Genomic DNA, 20,493 nt, shown 5'->3' with positions numbered 1-20,493 from the left:
GCCGAGCTTGAGAAGCAGGCGGGATCGAGAGCAGGGTCTCCCCGGAAGATCTCAAAGTCCTGGTGGGTTCATAGGCAGAGATGCGGTCGGATAGGTAGCTTGGGCCGGAACCGTTTAGGGCTTTAAAGGCCAACGCCAGCACTTTGAATTCAGCCCGGTAGCAGATTGGTAGCCAGTGGAGTTGGCGTGGAGTTGGCGCAGCAGGGGGGTTGTATGCTCCCTGCGCTCCGCTCCTGTGTGTGTGTGTGTGCCATCAACTTATGATAACCTTCTACATTTCATAGGGTTTTCTTGGGCAAGGAACACTCAAAAGTGGTTCTTCCCGTTCCTTCCTTTATACAGCCCGTAATTACTATTAAATCACATACATGACATGTTTCCGACGTGCCAAGCTATGTATAGCCCTTGGTTCCTTCATTACCTGAGGGAACATTTCATCCTTGTATTTCTCCTTGTCCCTGCACCTATGTATTTGAACAGGGTTTTTTTTCAGTTTAGTTCTTTGCCTGCACCACAGCTTGGGAAAGTTTCTTGTTTGGACCAGAACACCCAGAATTCTCACCATCATTTATTTATTTATTGACTTAAGACATTGCCTTTCTTCAGCGGGGAAGATGAAGAATCACTAGCTATCCTGCCTTGGAGATTCTGAGAGTTGTAGTCTAAAAATGTAACTTTTCCTCTTTAATGGAATTTAGACAAGCATTGTATTCTTTGGTAGGTTTACTCAAAGCAAGTGCCATTCCACTTAGTGGGACGTAATCCTCAGTCAAAAGGCATGAAATTACATTGTATATAATATGTGACTAGAGCAGCGTTTCTCAACCTGGGGGTCAGGACCCCGGGGTGGGGGGGTCACGAGCGGGGTTTCAGGGGGATCATCAAAAATAATCAGAAAACATATATCCCATTGTTTGTCCCATCCGAACCTCCCACCAGATATATCACCCTACTCATCCATCTCACCCAAGGTTTTAAAAATCCTTTTCGTTGTATTTGGCCCTGCTCACTTGGTTATTGTTTTGTTATTTACATTTTACCTTGTGTTTATTTTATATTATTTTCTTTGATTTTATTGTATTCTATTTGTAGTATTAATTTATGATTTTTATGTTGTATTCTTTTGCTTTATTGCAACTGTTGGTCTTGTCCTCATGTTAGCCACCCCGAGTCCCCTTGGGGAGATGGAGGTGGGGTATAAATAAACTATTATTATTATTATTATTATTATTATTATTATTATTGGAGAACCTAGAGATCCCCAGATAGATTCTTTTAATCAAATCTGTGATTTTATTTATTTATTTATTTACGACATTTATATGCTGCTCTTCTCACCCCAAAGGGGACTCAGAGCAGCTTACAAGATATATATACATACGATATATTATATTATTAGCATAGTACAATATCAGTATTATATATTACTATATTGTACTGTACCATTATATTGTAATATTATTAGTAATGTTAAATATATAAATATATAATTATTAGTAGTATTATATTGTATTACATTATAATATTATAAATATATGTATATACAATATATTATTTTACATTATAGTATGGATTATCAAATTCATCCATGTCAAAATTGCAAACATGGAGGTTTGACTGTACTATCTTTTGCAAGGATTGCAGCAGACCAGCCAACATAATTTTTGTAGATTTTGTGTCAGAGGGGCACTGTTTCTTCTCCAGACTGGGAGTTCAGGCTGTGGACTGGGCATACAGCCAGAACTGCCAAGAACTATATGTAGATTACTGCATCTTCCCGGGGCAGTGTGAGAAACTGCTAATGCCCATTAGGCAAAGAGAACCCCTGCAAAAATGTGTCTTTATATCTTCAAGCAATTCATTCTGGCTAGGGCAAAATACAGACCTGGTTTTTAAAACAAACCCAAGAGCATATCTTTCCAAGCTTCTCTCTGCAAAATACAGCCACTCTCTATTTAGTCAGCATCTGTAACCAAATCCCAGTCTTCAACAAGCATAGGACATCAGCACTGCAAAAGGCTATCAGTGACCAATCACAAACAAACATGGACAATGCATGGAAAAGATACCAGGGCTCAGGAGATGCACAATTGACTTGGGAGAGATGGTGGCAAAGAGGCTGAGGCTTAAAAACTATACATCTATAGCACTATGATTCCATTTTAACAAATTGAAATTGAATCCAGACAAGACAGAGGTACTCCTGGTCAGTCGTAAGGCCGAACAGGGTATAGGGTTACAGCCTGTGTTGGACGGGGTTACACTCCTCCTAAAAACGCAGGTTCGCAGTCTGGGTGTGATCTTGGACTCATTGCTGAGCCTGGAACCGCAGGTCTCCGCGGTGACCAGGCGAGCATTCACACAATTAAAGCTTGTGCGCCAGCTGCGCCTGTACCTTGGGAAGTCTGACTTGGCCACGGTAGTTCACACTCTTGTTACATCCCATATAGACTACTGCAATGCTCTCTACGTGGGGTTGCCTCTGAAGACTGTCTGGAAGCTTCAACTGGTCCAACGGACAGCAGCAAGATTGCTAACTGGAGCGGCTCTCAGGGAGCATACGACCCCCCTGTTGCGCCAGCTCCACTGGCTGCCAGTTTGCTACCAGGCACATTTCAAAGTGCTGTTTTTAACCTTTAAAGCCCTAAACGGTTCTGGCCCAACTTACCTGTCCGAATGTATCTCCCCTTATGAACCATCTAGAACCTTGAGATTTTCCGGAGAGGCTCTGCTCTCAGTCCTGCCTTCGTCACAGGTACATTTGGCGGGGACAAGAGACAGGGCCTTTTCAACAGTGGCCCCCCGGCTATGGAATGCCCTCCCTAGAGAGATTAGATCTGTTCCTTCCCTCTGTTCTGTTGGAAACCGCCTTGAGTCACCGATAGGCTGAGAAAGGCGGTATACAAATACAGTAAATAAATAAATAAATAAATAAATAAATAACAACAACAACAAGCCAGTCAAGGTAATCCCAGTGGTGATCGGCACACTGGGTGCAGTGCTTAAAGACCTTGGCCTGTACTTAATCACAATTGGCGCTGACAAAATTACCATCTGCCAGTTGCAAAAGGCCACCTTACTAGGATCTGCACGCATTATTCGCCAATACATCACACAGTCCTAGACACTTGGGAAGTGTCAGTTGTGTGATCCAATACAACAGCCAGCAGAGTGACCTTGTTTCCTGTGGAGTCATCTTGTTGTGTTTCAGATAATAATAATAATAATAATAATAATAATGATAATGATAATAATAATGATAATAATATTAATACAAAATCACTGCAAAAGGCCACCTTACTTGGATCTGCACGCATCATGCAAAAATACATCACACCGTCCGAGCCGCTTGGGAACTGTTCGACTTTGTGATACAAAATTCAGCATATAGATCTCATTTGCTGTGACATACTGTGTTTTTGTGTCAGTAAAATTATTATTATTATTATTATTATTATTATTATTATTATTATTTCTTACTTGCCTCTCCCTGGCTCGAAGTGGGTTACAACATTGCTAAAACACATAATCAAAACACATAACCATTTAAAAACACTCTGTAGAATACACATATTAAAACATATTTCCATAAAATACATATGAAAATACACAAAGCAAAAGTTAGACATAGAGCGGAAGTTTAAAGCCATCATTAAAACTATGCGGGTTTAACTTTAACTGGCATGGCTCCATCCTAGGGAATCCTTGGAGACACTAGAGTTCCCTGGTGAAGAATTCTAACTGGCTTTTCCAATACTGCAAATATCAGGATTCCATGGAACTGGACCATGGCCCTTAGATTGGAATCAAAGGCACCAAACATCAAAAGAACCCAGATTTAAAACTGTATGCATCAAGACTATTGCCCCTTCTGTACAACTGAATAAAATACCACATTTTCTGCTTTGTACTGGAATATATGGCAGTGTGGACTCAGACAACCCAGTTCAAAGTCGATATTGTGGGATTTCCTGCCTTGATATTCTGGTTTATATGACCGTGTGGAAGGGCCCTAGGTTGCCACAAGGGAAGACACAAGTTCTGTGGCTTTAGTGGTAATATAGAAGGGGGACTTTTAGAAGCTTCAAAAGTTTGTCATGGAAGTTGTACCTGCTGAATATGTACACAATAATATCACTTTTTTTGTATGACCACACATAATTTGTATCAATCCTAAGAGTGGTCTGAATGTAATAATATTTTGGTCTATACTGGCAGATCACTCTACTGGCTCTACACTGCTATATAATGCAGTTTCAGAATGCAGTTAAATTGCACTGAACTGGATTATGTGAGTCTAAACTGCCATATATTCCAGTTCAAAGGAACTAAAGATGTGGATGTTTCATTGTACATTCGACTGATGACGCCTTTGACAGATGGTTTCTAACCATGACCTCTAACCATGAATATAGGAATCTAAATTCCTATATTTTATTACTACACTTTTAAGTTAAGCTGAAATGATCCTGTTTAATTGCTCTATTCCCATGCTACTATATGTTCTATCCACCTTATTGACCAGCCTATCCTTTAACTAGTCTCGCATATTGCCCCCCCCCCCCATGAGTCTGTTGTTGCCTATAATGCTTGTTTATTATTTATTTATTTATTTTATTTTATTTTATTATATTTATATACCATCCCTCTCAGCCCGCAGGCGACTCGGGGCGGTTTACAGTTGGTGCCAAGACCATACAATACAATTTCAATACAATAAAAACAATCAAGTAATAAAACCATGACAAAACCATAAAAACATAAACATTAGGGTCTCCTGTTAAAAACATTGTCCAGTCACATCGTCCAACCATTCCATTATCCTATGTCTGTTACATTGTATTTGGAAATGCCTGCTTAAAAAGCCAAGTTTTGACTCTCTTTTGAAGTGTTAAAAGGAAGGGAACCAATCTGATACCCTTAGGGAGCACATTCCATAGCCGAGGGGCCACCACTGAGAAGACCCTGTCTCTCGTTCCCACCAGCCGTACTTGTGACGAAGGCAGGACTGAGAGCAGGGCCTCCCCAGAAGATCTTAAAGTCCTGGAGGGTTCATAATGCTGTTTTATGCTATTTTAATGTTATTGTTCTGTTTTTAATTGTATGTTGCCTTGGGCCCGTGTAAGCCGCCCCGAGTCCCCCAGAGAGATGGAGGCAGGGTAGAAAAATAAACTACTACTACTACTACTACTACTACTTCTACTACTACTTCTTCTACTACTACTACTACTTCTACTACTACTTCTACTACTACTTCTACTACTACTACTACTTCTACTACTACTACTTCTACTACTACTACATCTTCTACTACTACTATTACTTCTTCTTCTACTTCTTCTTCTTCTACTACTACTTCTACTACTACTTCTACTACTTCTTCTGCTTCTTCTTCTGCTTCTACTTCTGCTTCTTTTTCTACTTCTTCTTCTACTTCTACTTCTTCTACTCCTCCTCCTCCTCCTCCTTATAATCCAGTTCAATGCAGTTAAACTGTATTATATGGCAGCATGGATCGAGTATGAGATTCAATAGCTGGGCTAGGAATGGGAAAAAAATGAAAATATTAGAAAGAAATTGTTGAAAAACGTTATTGTTGAGTATTGAAAAACCCTGATGCTAGTCCTGAAAATACTATTTTCTGCAAAGAAAAGCCTGTTTCTTTTGTCGAAAATGATGTTTGCTGTTCAAAACACCCATCCCAATTTGTGGACCATCCTCACAAACTGTACTGGTTTAACAGTCTTTCTTGCAATGGAAAGAAAATTGCTGAAATTACTTGTAGCTGCCTATGAGAGGGAAATTAGTGAAAAATTACATTCCTGGGATGGGTTGTTGCTTTTCTTCCAGCTATTATTGTTACCCTCTTGCAAAATGCATTATTTCTCACTCACTAAGATAAAGGCCAGGAAAAAAATGATTTAAAAACCACCCAGAAATGTCTTGCCTGCTGCCTTTTTCTTTCTTTCCTTTTCAAATCTGCCATGTAGTGTGGCTGCTGAGATATTGTCATCTCTTGCCTCTCTCCACCTTCATTTTCCCATCAGTTTGGTAACCAGAAACTTTCTACTTTGGCCTCACAGCTGGTCACATCTGTGCCTTTCCAGAAGGCATCTCATGAAGGTGAATAATTATAGGCAGGATGCAATTTCTCCCCACTGTGGATGATTCATAAATCACAGGCAAAACTACGCCAATCTCAAAATATCTGTCCAGCCGCTCACTCCTCTTTTACACAACTCATAACACATGCTCATCTGCCCCGTTGTTCTCCACCATTGCTGTAAAAGTTCCAGATGTGGAAGTGTTGGCACCTTAGTAGACTGCCTCTTTATAGCTAGCAAATGAGCACAGGAAAGTAAATGAATTGGCCCCTCGATGTTGGATCGGGGCCTTGATGGATAACCTCACGCTGAGGCCGTCTGCTTTCATTATTCAACATAAGTGTTTATTTTAGGCAACGGATCTGTTATTCTGACATCTAATAACATACTTAACCTCCACACCTGTTCAGCCCAGCCAACTCTCCCTCCCACACGGGCTGATCGGCCATTAACCCCTGACAGAATTTAGCAAAGAAAACACAAGAATGAATGGTTGTTTAGCGCGGGAGAAAGAGAAGAGCAATTAGACCTTGGAAATATCAACATCCATAGATTTTTCATGACGTGCCAGGGTGCTGTGAAAGGTCCGTCCTCTCTCTGCCCTCCCTTTACACACCAGGAATCCCTATGTAAACAGGTAGTGTGGTGTAATGCATTCTTTGACTATCAACTGGGAAAGTGCACTTCACATGCTTTTCACGAGCCTTAGAAAGTGACATCAATAGCCTCAACATGTGCTAAGCATGGCACGTCTGGACTACAGTTCTCAGAAATGTCTTGGAGATGAGCTAGATTCAATCACTGGCAGGTCTGGCATCTCCTTCGTTACCAAGAAGTGCCAACTTCAGTCGGTGACATGTGGGAGGGTGCCATATTTTGTGCGCCAGCTGCACCCGTACCTTGGGAAGTCTGACTTGGCCATGGTAGTCCACGCTCTGGTTACATCCCGTATAGACTACTGCAACGCTCTCTACGTGGGGTTGCCTCTGAAGACTGCTCGGAAGCTTCAATTGGTCCAACGAGCGGCAGCCAGGATGCTAACAGGAGCGGCACTCAGGGAGCATACAACTCCTCTGTTGCGCCAGCTCCACTGGCTGCCAATTTGCTACCGGGCACAATTCAAAGTGCTGGGTTTAGCCTTTAAAGCCCTAAACGGTTCTGGCCCGACCTATCTGTCCGAACGCATCTCCTCCTATGAACCAGTTAGGACGTTAAGATCGTCTGGGGAGGCCCTGCTCTCGGTCCCGCCGGCTTCACAAGCACGCTTGGCGGGGACGAGAGACAGGGCCTTCTCAGTAGTGGCCCCCCGGCTGTGGAACGCCCTTCCTACAGACATTAGATTGGCCCCCTCCTTATTGGCATTCCGGAAGAGAGTGAAGACCTGGCTCTTCGAACAGGCTTTTAACTAAACAGTGCAATTGATTGTTTACTGGAATATGGATTAATGGACAACGAGATCAGATGCTGATTCTATTGCTGAGACGTGATGGATTGTTGTTTTGCTGTGTTGTTGCATTGATGTTTTGGTGTTAATTAATTGATACTATTGTTTTAGATGACTAATGATTTTGTACTGTGTTGCTGATACTGGTTGTTAACCGCTCTGAGTCGCCTGATGGCTGAGAAGAGCGATATACAAGTAAAGTAAATAAATAATAAATAAATATTTTCCCATTTCCCTTCAACAAGGTCACCCAAATGTGTGTTACGCAGTGATGCGTTTTACCCGGCGCCCAATGTCCAAATACAAAAGACTCTCAGACCAGAGTACAAATGAACAGAAAAATCTTTATTCTTTACTCAGTAGAGATGAAAACATAAACCGGCAATGTTGCCTACAAAAATAAGGAGTGTAACAACTTACATAGTCTTTGTAAGAAACATAAAATAAGGCATCCTACAGCAAATGAGAGATCAAAATAAACCTTGAGTAAATGTTATTTCACCTTCAGAGTATCTTCTCCAAACTGCTCCCCAGAACAAAGCCTTTGTGCATAGATCTCCTCAGAAAAAAAGGCTCTCCAGAAACTCTCCATGATCTCTCCTTGAGTATCTTCTGCTGGCCTGCTGGAACTCCAGAATGTATTACAAAAACTCAAACAGTTATAGCCCGTTGGGTGTGGTCCAAGTTTGCTGGTTGACCTACTTTACCAGCTGTACAAGATAATTAAACACAATAAGGTTTTTCTTTAACACACACACACTTGGTCCTGCAACAATGTGGACTAGGCAACACTATGGTTAGGTGGATCTGTAATTGGTTAAGCGATTGAATCCAAAGCATGCTCACCAATGCTTCCTCTTCATCCGGGAAGAAGTGACGAGTGGAGTGCCATTAGCAAGGTTCCGTCCTGGGCCCGGTCCTGTTCAATATCTTTATTAATGACTTAGATGAAAGGTTTTAAGGCATTATAATCAAGTTTGCAGATGACAACAAATTGGGAGGGATAGCCAATACTCCAGAGGACAGGAGAATAATTCAAAAGGATCTTAACAGATAAGAGAAATGGGCCAAACTTACAAAATGAAGTTCAAAAGTCACAAATGCAAGATACTCCACTTAGGCAGAAAAAATGAAATGCAAAGATGCAGAATGGGGGAAGCCTGGCTCAACAGCAGTACATGTGGAAAAGATCTTGGAGTCCTTATGGGGAACAAGTTAAACAAAAGCCAACAATGTGATGCAGCAGCTTTAAAAGCCAATGGGATTTTGGCCTGCGTAAAAAGGAGTATAGTGTCTAGATCCAAGAAAGTCATGATACCCCTCTGTTCTGTCTTGGTTAGACCACACCTGGAATACTGTGTCCTACTATTGAAGGGAGATGCTTACAAGCTGGAATGTGTCCAGAGGATGGCAACTAAAATTATCAAAGGTCTGGAGAGCAAGCCCTATGAGGAGCGGCTTAAAGAGCTGGGCATGTTTAGCCTGCAGAAGAGAAGGCCGAGAGGAGACATGATGAGAGCCATGTATAAATATGTGATGGGAAGTCATAGGGAGGAGGGAGCAAGCTTGTTTTCTGCTGCCCTGGAGGCTAGGACGCAGAACAATGGCTTCAAACTCCAAGAAAGGAGAATCCACCTGAACATTAGAAAGAATTTCCTCCTGTGAGAACTGTTCAGCAGTGGAACTCTCTGCCCCAGAGTGTGGTGGAGGCTCCTTCTTTGAAGGCTTTTAAAGAGAGGCTGGATGGCCATCTGTCGGGGGTGCTTTGAAAGTGATTTTCCTGCTTCTTGGCAGGAGTTGGATTGGATGGCCCACGAGGTCTCTTCCAACTCTAGGATTCTATGATTCCTATTCCATTTCTAATCTATAATATCACACAGGATCAGCCTGACCTGTTTTAGAGGGTGAAAACTGCTGGCTTCAGCTCCATTGGGGAAGCAAGAACAAAGTACAAATGTGACAAATAAATTAATCCATTATATACACGGCCACCTCCTTTTGCTTTGAAATACCGAGGTGGTAGAATTAGGCCATTCCAGATCCAGCTGGTATGACAGATGGGGACAATATTAAAAATAGAAAGTTTCTGTGCAATTAAGTCTGTCCTTTCTTGAACAGTTAACAAAATGCAGGTGTCTAGTGGCACTAAGGATTTCTGGAATGACAGATACGTAAAAAAAATACAGAATATGACAAATGATACAACTGTTATGAGACCTCATAAATGAAAAGAGTGTATACTTGTTAACATATGGGTTCAAGTTAGGACTTTGTGCATACTAGCATGAGATGAAGGAGGGTGTGCTCAGGCTTGCCTCAATACATTTTTTCCTGAGACTGAAACACCAAAAAAATCCACCCACCCCACCCCAGTCAAGCACCATAATACACGAGCCAGCCATGTTATTTCAGTACATGTAGCTTAAAATTCCGTTCATACAATTCTTCTTCCCTGGTAGTAAAAATATAATAATTGTAATGTAAATAGTTAAGCAATTGCTTCCCTATTATGGTGCCCAAAATTTGCAGCTTGAAGCAACTGCTTCACTCTGTCTAAGAACTTACTTACTTATTTACTTACTTACTTAGGCGATCCCTCGTTGGCTGAGTAGGATAGTCTTCCAGGATCAGTATTCTTGTGGGTCAATAGGTGACTGTGGAGCCCTATTCTTGATCTGCATCTTCTCCCGCAGTGAGGGCATTGTTTTCCAGGTGGAAGACGGTCCCGGTTAGGGTTGGTTTGATGTGCCTTCCTCTTGGCACGTTTCTCTCTTTCACCCCCCATTTGTGCCTTTTCAAATTCTGCAGCATTGCTGGTCACAGCTGACCTTCAGCTGGAGCGGTCAAGGGCCAGGGCTTCCCAGTTCTCAGTGTCTATGCCAGAGTTTTTAAGGTTGGCTTTGAGCCCATCTTTAAATCTCTTTTCCTGCCCACCAACATTCCATTTTCCGCTCTTGAGTTTGGAGTAGAGCAACTGCTTTGGGAGACGGTGGTCAGGCATCCGCCGTCAACGTGGCCGGTCCAGCGGAGTCGATGGCGGAGAACCATCGCTTCAGTGCTGGTGGTCTTTGCTTCTTCCAGCATGCTGTCCCCAAGAGATTTGCAGGATTTTCCAGAGACAGCACTGATGGAATCATTTCAGGAATTGCATGTGACATCTGTAGACTGTCCACATCTCGCAGGCATAGAGCAGGGTTGGGAGGACAATAGCTTTATAAACAAACACTTTGGTATCCCTACGGATGCTCAAACACTCTCTGCTTCATTAAAAAAATGCTGCACTCGTAAAGCTCAGATGGTGTTGTATTTCGGTGTTGATATTGACTTTGGTGGAGAGGTGGCTGTCAAGGTAACGGAAATGGTCAACATTTTCTAATGTTACACCATTAAACTGTATCTCTGGCATTGGAAAGGGATTGGCTGGTGACTGCTGGAACAGCACTTTGGTTTTCTCAATGTTCAATAACAGGCCGAGCTTCTCGTATGCTTCTGCAAAGGTGTTTAGAGTGGCTTGTAGATCTTCTTCTGCATTCGCACAGATGACATTGTCATCAGCATACTGGAGTTCTATAACAGATGTTGTTGTAACCTTGGTTTTGGCTTTCAGTCTGCTGAGGTTAAACAGCTTGCCATCTCTCCGATAGATGATTTCCACTCCAGTGGGAAGCTTCCCATCAACTAGATGAAGTATCATAGCAATGAAAATGGAGAATAAGATTGGGGCAATAACACATCCCTGTTTGACAGCTTATTCCTGTCTAAGAACACAGCCCAACCAAAAGAAATTCTTGGTGTCTTGTTTTTAGGCGTATTCCTGGGGTTATTTGGGGCACTGATTCAGAAAATTGCATTGGATAGAAGTCATCAACTCTAGTTTCTTAGAAATTGTTATTATGATTTTCTACAGGTGAGCAGATGATGACTGGGATATGGCATATTTTCCGTATCTCAAAAACTAGAACTGATAGAGTGTCATTTTTGGAATTCGCAAGTCAAATATATCCAGAAACAGAGCTAACATTTGTGGCACCAGAATGTGTGTTGTATAGTGTAATAACACCAGCCCTATGTATGCAATATACTTCCCATTGGGACAGACTACAATGGAATGCAAAGCATATTTATCCAAAAATGGCTGAAAACTGGTTTTTGAGTGTCAAGAAACTTGGTGTCAATAATCCTGAATGGATAAAATAAATTTATTCTGTACAAAATTCACTTGTGGGGGTTTTATGCAGAAAGCAACATTTTCCCCATATAATATTTTCATTTTCTTGAGGGGCCACATATTGTTAATCACAATGAATTATGTCATCTACACATGTTTACACACACACACACATATAGATATATATGTATGTATGTATATGTGTGTGTGTATATATATATATATAATTCTAATGGCAAATATTAACTGTGTCCTCCTTCTTCCTTCCCTCCTGTTCCTATTTCTCTTTGTTTCATTTCTCTCTTTAGGTGGAATGGCTAAAAAATGAGGATTTGATTGACTCTTCACAAGACACTAACTTTCTGATAACCATTGATCATAACCTCATCATCAAGCAGGCGCGCCTTTCTGACACAGCCAACTATACCTGTGTGGCCAAGAATATTGTGGCCAAACGAAGGAGTACTACAGCCACCATCATTGTTTATGGTATGGACTTCTGTTCTGAGACTCCCTTAATTCATTGATCAAGGCAGTATGCAGTATGGGAAGTGAAATGTTCTAAAATCAAATAATCCAATCTAAAACATGTTTAATTAACCCTCTCAGTAATCTGATGTATACCTATTTTCCTATTTGTCTTAGTATACAACTTTTAACAAAGTTTATTTATTTATTTATTTACAATATTTATATGCCACCCTTCTCACGCCGAAGGGGACTCACAGCAGCTTACAATAGATAGATAGATAGATAGATAGAGATATATATACAATATATTATATTATTAGCATTTTATTTTATTTTATTTTATTTATCGTGTCATCAGCAACCATTGAATTACAATTCTGACAGAGCAAAACAAATGCACAGATTAAAAAGAAAAAGGAAAAAAAACACAGATTTTGCAAATTTGGTTAAATGTCTTTTGACCAGTATCTGGCCACTTGGAGTGCCTCTGGTGTTGCCGCAAGAAGGTCCTCCATTGTGCATGTGGCAGGGCTTAGGGTGCATTGCAGCAGGTGGTCAGTGGTTTGTTCTTCTCCGCACTCGCATGCCGAGGATTCCACTTTGTAGCCCCATTTCTTAAGATTGGCTCTGCATCTTGTGGTGCCAGAGCGCAGTCTGTTCAGCGCCTTCCAAGTCGCCCAGTCTTCTGAGTGCCCAGGGGGGAGTCTCTCATCTGGTATCACCCATGAATTGAGGTGCTGGGTTTGGGCCTGCCACTTTTGGACTCTCGCTTGCTGGGGTGTTCCAGCGAGTGTCTCTGTAGATCTAAGAAAACTATGTCTTGATTTAAGTCGTTGACGTGCTGGCTGATACCCAAACAGGGGATGGGCTGGAGATGTCTCTGCCTTGGTCCTTTCACTATTGGCTGCTACTTCCCGGCGGATGTCAGGTGGTGCAATACCGGCTAAGCATTGTAATTTCTTCAGTGGTGTGGGGCGCAGACACCCTGTGATAATGCGGCATGTCTCATTAAGAGCCACATCTACTGTTTTAGTGTGGTGAGATGTGTACAATATAATAATAATAATAATAATAATAATAATAATAATAGAAAGTGTTGAAATAGAAATACAATATCAGTATTAAACACTACTATATTTTACTATACCATTATATTGTAATATTATTAGTAATATTACATGTAATATAAAAATATAATTATAATATCATATTATTATTAGTAGTATTGTATTGCATTGTATTAAATTATAATATAAATATTATATGTATATGCGGAGCCCCCAGTGGCGCAGTGGGTTAAACCCCTGTGCCGGCAGGACTGAAGACCGACAGGTTGCAGGTTGGAATCCGGGGAGAGGCGGATGAGCTCCCTCTATCAGCTCCAGCTCCTCATGCGGGGACATGAGAGAAGCCTCCCACAAGGATGATAAAACATTAAAATGATCCAGGCATCCCCTGGGCAACGTCCTTGCAGACGGCCAATTAACTCACGCCAGAAGCAACTTGCAGTTTCTCAGGTCGCACCTGACATGACAAAAAAAATGTATATACAATATATTACATTACATTATATTATATTATTAGAATAGCACAGGAGAGTTACAGTCATACCTTTTATTGATAATAAAGAATGTAAGTAATAATATAATATAATATAATATAATATATAATAACACTGTATTATAATTATATATTTTATATTACATGTAATATTACTAATAATATTCCAATATAGTGGTATAATACAATATAGTAATATTTAATACTGATATTGTACTATGTTAATAATATAATATATTGTGTGTGTGTGCGTGTCTCTTGTAAGCCGCTCTGAGTCCTCTGCGGGGTCAGAAGGGCAGCATATAAATGTCGTGAATAAATAAATAAGTAAATATTGGGATTCTTCCAAGAAGACAACATCTCTTTATAATAATACATCCATGTATTCTAGAAGTATCAATATACCTATCAGGCCAATGAGTGATCATCACTCATAAAAACACTGAAAAACACAGCAGAAGGGACTTAAACAGCCAAAAAACAAAAATTACATTACAAAACATGTCCAAAACCACACATATATATGCAAACACACATATACACATATTTATTTATTATTTATTTATTTACTTTATTTGTATACCGCCTTTCTCAGCCAATCAGCGACTCAAGGCGGTCGATTATATATACACACAGAACACATATACACAGACTGGGCCACAGCAACGCGTGGCAGGGGACAGCTAGTGTGCTATAATTACTTATCTGTTGTTTCCTTACAATTCTCTTATGCCAAAACATTTATTTCTATTTATCATAGTGAATGGGGGCTGGTCAACCTGGTCAGAATGGTCCCTGTGCAGCAATCGTTGTGGTCGTGGATGGCAGAAACGCAGCCGGACCTGCACCAATCCAGCACCTCTTAATGGTGGCTCTGTTTGTGATGGACAGTCCTTGCAGAAGCTTGTCTGTACCACTATGTGCCCAGGTAAGTGGACCCCAGATCCAATCCAATACGTGAGTTCTACATGCTTGATCCATGCATGTCCATGTTGAGTAGTTGAGTGAGCTGCTCCTGATTGACTTCCAAAGAAGCAGCTAATAGACAGGAATAAATAATAATAACAAGAGATTTAAGTATGGTAAATGTTGTAGTGTGAAGTGATCCTGCTCACCATTCTACTATTCCCCTCCCCAGTTTCTGTCCTTTCTTCCCATAGCTACTGAAGTTATCTAAACCTCCTTAGAATGTCCTTCATGTGACCAGAGTGTTTCTTGGGATGTTTTTGTGTTTGTTGCATTTCTTCAAATCCTGGGTACATACAAACCAGTTGATATTTGTTTTTCTTGTTGTGCCGTTTTGGCCATGCAAAGATTCACACTCACAGCTGAATATTAAAAATAGTTGTCCTACGGTGACTAAAATGATCAAGGTTCTGGAGAACAAGCCCTATGAGGAGCGGCTTAAAGAGCTGGGCATGTTTAGCCTGAAGAAGAGAAGGCTGAGAGGAGATATGATAGCCATGTATAAATATGGGAGAGGAAGTCATAGGGAGGAGGGAGCAAGCTTGTTTTCTGCTTCCCTGGAGACTAGGATGCGGAACAATGGCTTCAAACTACAAGAAAGGAGATTCCATCTGAACATGAGGAAGAACTTCCTGACTGTGAGAGCCGTTCAGCAGTGGAACTCTCTGCCCTGGAGTGTGGTGGAAGCTCCTTCTTTGGAGGCTCTTGAACAGAGGCTGGATGGCCATCTGTTAGGGGGGCTTTGAATGGAATATTCCTGCTTCTAGGCAGGGGGTTGGACTGGATGGCCCATGAGGTCTCTTCCAACTCTATGATTCTATGATTCTAGATACTACTTCCTGGTTAAGCTATCCTCTTACTTCATGAAAGTCTGAACAACTTTGATTAATTGAGCCTTAATATATAGAAGCGTTCTATTTTCCTTCCCTCCCTTTTGCTTTGCTGACAAGGGAGTTTATTCTGTCTTCGTTGTTCAAAATTGGAGTTGAAGCTTTCTAAGAAAAGAGATATTTTCTAGATGATGGTGACGGAAATTGAATATAGGTTATTTCCCGGATTTTCTATATGTAAGAATACCCAAAATAAAACAAAACAATACCTAGATGAAGCAATTGAAAGCATATCTAATTACACATTATCTGTCACTGCCATAAGTTTGTTGAACTGCAGTATCAGGAAAAAAATCACTTTAAAGCAACTAAATCCTAGATATGAAAAGCGAGTTTTAATAGATACATTTTCAACATTCATCTCAACACACACACACAAAAAGCTTCCTTTGGGGAGGGGGCTCTAGATTTGGGGGACCATACCAAAAAGACTCTATCAGAGCATATTTACAGTGGTATGGAAGAAAGAGATAGTCCTTTGAGACAATTCCTAAAGCTTAGGCAATTTCATAGGAGGGGAGGCTTACCTGAAGGAGACCCCACTGAAAAAAAGCATTATTTTTTCTACCCAAGGGAACACCTCTCTAAGGAATCTCTAGGTTAGGGGTCCTCAAACTAAGGCCCGGGGGCTGGATACTGCCCTCCAAGGTAATTTACCTGGCCCTCGCTCAGGGTCAACCTAAGTCTGAAATGACTTGAAAGCACACAACAACAACAACAACAATCCTATCTCATCAGCCAAAAGCAGGCTCACACTTCCCACTGAAATACTAATAAGTTTATATTTATTAAAATCATTTTTCATTTTAATCATTGAATTGTTTTTAAGTGGGGTTTTTTTGCACTACAAATAAGATATGTGCAGTGTGCATAGGAATTCATTCTTTTTTTTCCAAATTATAATCTGGCCCTCCAACAGTTTGAGGGACAGTGACATGGCCCTCTGTTTAAAAAGTTTGTGGACCCCTGCTCTAGGTCCTCCAGCATCACTTTTTGGTCAACATCAATCAGAAGTTGATGACAGTTTTGCATTGGCGGGCCTAGAGACGACGACAACAACAACAACAACAACAATTTATTTATACCCTGCCACTATCTCCCAAAGGGATTCGGTGTAGCTCACAAGGCACTCAAATGTGCAGACATGCAAATACAAAAAGTGCAAAAACGTAATATAAACACGATAACAACCAACATAAACATTACAACCCCCTGATTAAAATCAGTAAAAAGCAACAATAGTTGGAGGTATAAAACAACTTCAATCAAAATCTGCAATAAATCACTGCCAACCAACTCAGCCTGAGTTGGGGTTGAGCTCCCGACTATTAAATAGCCCAGCTTACTGTTCACCTGAGCAGTTTGAAAACAGCTGTGTTGTGAGTAGAGAAATTAGGGACCGCTTAAAAGTGGGGAGGTTAATTTATGACACCATAAAAATGCTGGAGCGCAAGGAGGACATACTGCGATCAAAAGGCTCGGCATCATAGTGGATGAAGTGACAGCTCCCCCCTGTGGCTGGAATTGAGCAACCTCCAGGATCCAAAGTGGAAAAACTGCTGAATGGCCTCTCTGTCTGTATGTCTTGTATGTCAAAAACAGCGTTGAAGGTTTGCCGTATATGTGTGCATTGTGATCAGCCCTGAGTCCCCTTCAAGGTGAGAAGGGTGAAATATAAATACTGCAAATAAAAAAATAAATAAATAATGAATATCAGTCTCATAAAGTGCACAGTGAAATAGTCCCTAGGTCCTCAAATACATCCATCAAGAGACTCTAAACATTGTCAAAGGCTTGCCAAAATAGCATGTCTTCAGCTGTATACGGAAGGCTTGGAGAGTGGGGGCTAGCCTAATCTCCCTTGGGAGGGCATTCCAAAGCCGGGGGGCCACCACCGAGAAGGCCCTTATGTTATCTTAGAGATAACATATCAATCCAATTGTGGATGATAAAATGTGCAAAGGTTAAATCTGCAAATGTGAAGGATCAACTATGCTAATAAAGTCTGCTACATTCTATATTGCTATAAAAATTTACATTTGGTGTTCAAGTTCTTTTGATTACGGTCAATCGCCAGCTCAAGAGAGGAACCCCCGGTGGCACAGTGGGTTAAACCCTTGTGCCGGCAGGACTGAAGACTGACAGGTCGCAGGTTCAAATCCGGGGAGAGCGTGGACGAGCTGCCTCTATCAGCTCCAGCTCCTCATACGGGGACATTTGAGAAGCCTCCCACAAGGATGATAAAACATCAGAAGCATCCAGGCGTCCCCTGGGCAACATCCTTGCAGACGGCCGGTTTTCTCACACCAGAAGTGACTTGCAGTTTCTCAAGTCGCTCCTGACATGACAAAAAAAAAAACAGCTCAAAAGAATAACTGCATAAAGAACTAGCAAATGGTGCAATGGTAACAAAAGACAGCACTTTCAGACTGAGCCAGTGTGATAACTATAGCTCTATGAACTTGGAAGTTCCCATTTCAGATATCGGAACAACCTCTTAATTCTGTATGAAGCCTAGGGCAAACCATGGTTACTCGCCCCACTCTATTATTAGAAGTAAGGAATTGATTGTATTGACCTATGTTACAAGGTGGTAACACAGAAAAAGCATGGGAACTCTTAAATGCTGAAATGCTGCTCTCTACCCCTTAGTGTTATGACAATTAAATCGACATCTTTGTGCCTGAAGACTATATCATGCTGGTATAGACTCCAACATACGGACACATAAGGGAAGACATATTTGCATAAAAAGATTTAGGTATAGGAAATTAATTATATGTAACAGAGAAGACAACTTGCTCTGCTTAGATGATAGGTAGCAGCATTCAGCAATGGCTTTACAACATGTAGGTATGTGGTGAAATTCATGCCTGTATGAACACCATACAGAAGAATTTATGTGCATTTTTTATTTTTATAATATTTCCATTGGATTTCACCTGACAGAAAAGTTATTTGGACTGTTTTTCGAAAACATTGTGCTCCTTTATTTACCATATATTCTGGGGTACTAGACGACTTTTTAGGCCTGGAAAATCTTAAGAAAAGTTGGGGGTTGCCTAGTACGTCAGGTATAAAATTAAAATAATAATAAAGAAAAGAATAAAATCCAACTACCTTAGGAGGGGGGAGGAGGAAGGCAGAGGGACGGCACTGGGAGGAGGAGTGGCAGGCCGTATTGCCATGATGATTGCCCGCTCGGTTGTCCCCGCGACCCCCGCCGCTCACCTCCTCCAAAGGCCACTTAGGCCCAAGGAAGCACCTCCGTAGTTTCCTGATACCTTCGTTGGGTTCAGCAAGCCATGGCCGTGCTTCAAAGCCGGGGCTGCTGCCGGCTGCACCGAGGCAGCAAGAATTCCTGCCTTCTCACGCAGCTCCAGAGCGCCCTCGCCATTGCACTGGCGATCCTCGGCCATGGCTATGGCTCGCTGAACCCAACAAAGGAGTCAGGAAACTACGGAGGTGCTGAATGAGGAGTCATCTTAAACGGATATATACAGAGTTATCAGGGCCGTGGCCAGAAAAAAAATTCGTGAGGGGTTGAAATTTTCGGGGGGGGGGGGGTTGAAACCTGCCTCCTAGCTCACGCTGAAGCAAAGAGCACAGCAGGGGGCAGAGCAGCCTTCAATAGCCTGCAGCTCCGCCCTTGTCAACCACCTCCACCAAGTCTGGCCTCCTTAATGAGAGCATTCAACATCCCCCCCCCCCAACTTGGTTGCTTCACTACTGTTCTGTCGCGGGCTGAGCCTGTAAATAATTGTCTTTAGAACATTATGTGCAACCTTTGCCCAGCGGGAAGCCAGGGGGCCTAAAGAGAAGTTCTCAGAGGTTTCCACCACAAACAGTCTTTAGATGGCTTGAGAAGTACAACAAAGTCTTTTATTAATGAACAATCAAACAGAAACTTCTCTTGCCTTCAGTAAAGTTAAGCAAATGATTACAAGCTTTTAGGCAACTGGTGAATTCCTAATCTTGCCCACGAAGAACAGGCAACTGTCTTCAATAACTTCTTCTTTAAAGGAAAATCCCCTTTTTAACTTCTCCCAGGCTGACTGTAATCTAACCCTTACTGATGTGGGCTTCGCTACGGGGTCGAACTGCGTCTCGAACGCCGAGTGGACCTACCAGCAAGGCAGTAGATGTTCTCCAGCTGGAGTTCTTTGGTCTTTAGGGCTGTTTTCCTGGAAATTCTTTGGAGACTCTTAAGACCTTTCTCCCCCGGAAGGTCTTAAGGGTTGAAGCTTTTGTACAGGGGAAGCTTGCACACATCCTATACATAAGCTTACCTTGCTGAGACTAACTAAAAATGGTTCCCTTCCCTTTCCAATTGCCCTGAACAAGGGGCGGAACCAAAACTTAACAGTGAGGGACAGGTGAATTGCCCTATGACTGCAACCAAAGAAGCCACCTATCTGCAGAGTCCCTGAAACCTAGGAGTGCAAGCAAACATTTAATACAAAGCAAATAAAGTTGGAGCTCCTGGTACAGCCGTACCAGAACAACTACATCGGCTATTGCTGCAAGTAATGACAGTGTGAATAAATTGCTAATATTTGCTTGAGATAGTGCTTTCAGTTCTGGAGGGACTCTTGATTTTTTGTATCTCATAGACTTAGCATGGGGATTTGGTTAACCAGTTAAAATTCATGAGTAAACCAGTTTTTTTAAAAAAAATTCTGAAACATTTCGGGGGGGAGTTGAACCCCTAAACCCCCCCCCCCTCGCTACGGGCCTGAGAGTTATATTTTGAGTTGAGCTGTATTTTGAGTTGAAAAGTTGGGGGTCGTCTTATAGCCCCAGTCACCTTGTATTCCAGAATATACGGTAGATAAATAGATAATCTTGCAAGTGTTTGTTTTCCTTTTATTTCCCTATCCCTCCTTTGTG

The 20,493-nt window shown here is 41.6% G+C and overlaps 1 protein-coding gene across 2 annotated transcripts in view; it reads left to right on the top strand.

Annotated features, from left to right (window-relative positions):
• UNC5B (unc-5 netrin receptor B) overlaps positions 1-20,493 on the top strand; it is a 367,951-nt gene that overhangs the window by 289,670 nt on the left and 57,788 nt on the right. For both annotated transcript variants that reach the window (XM_060768853.2, XM_060768851.2), the window contains exons 5-6: positions 12,025-12,205; positions 14,508-14,675. In XM_060768853.2, the coding sequence (XP_060624836.2) occupies positions 12,025-12,205; positions 14,508-14,675 (349 nt within the window). The remainder of the gene's footprint in view (positions 1-12,024; positions 12,206-14,507; positions 14,676-20,493) is intronic.

Source organism: Anolis sagrei, chromosome 3 (assembly GCF_037176765.1).
Source record: "Anolis sagrei isolate rAnoSag1 chromosome 3, rAnoSag1.mat, whole genome shotgun sequence".
Classification (NCBI taxonomy): Eukaryota; Metazoa; Chordata; class Lepidosauria; order Squamata; family Dactyloidae; genus Anolis; species Anolis sagrei.
Note: the sequence above shows the minus strand (reverse complement) of the source record. Positions and strands in the feature narration are given on the sequence as shown.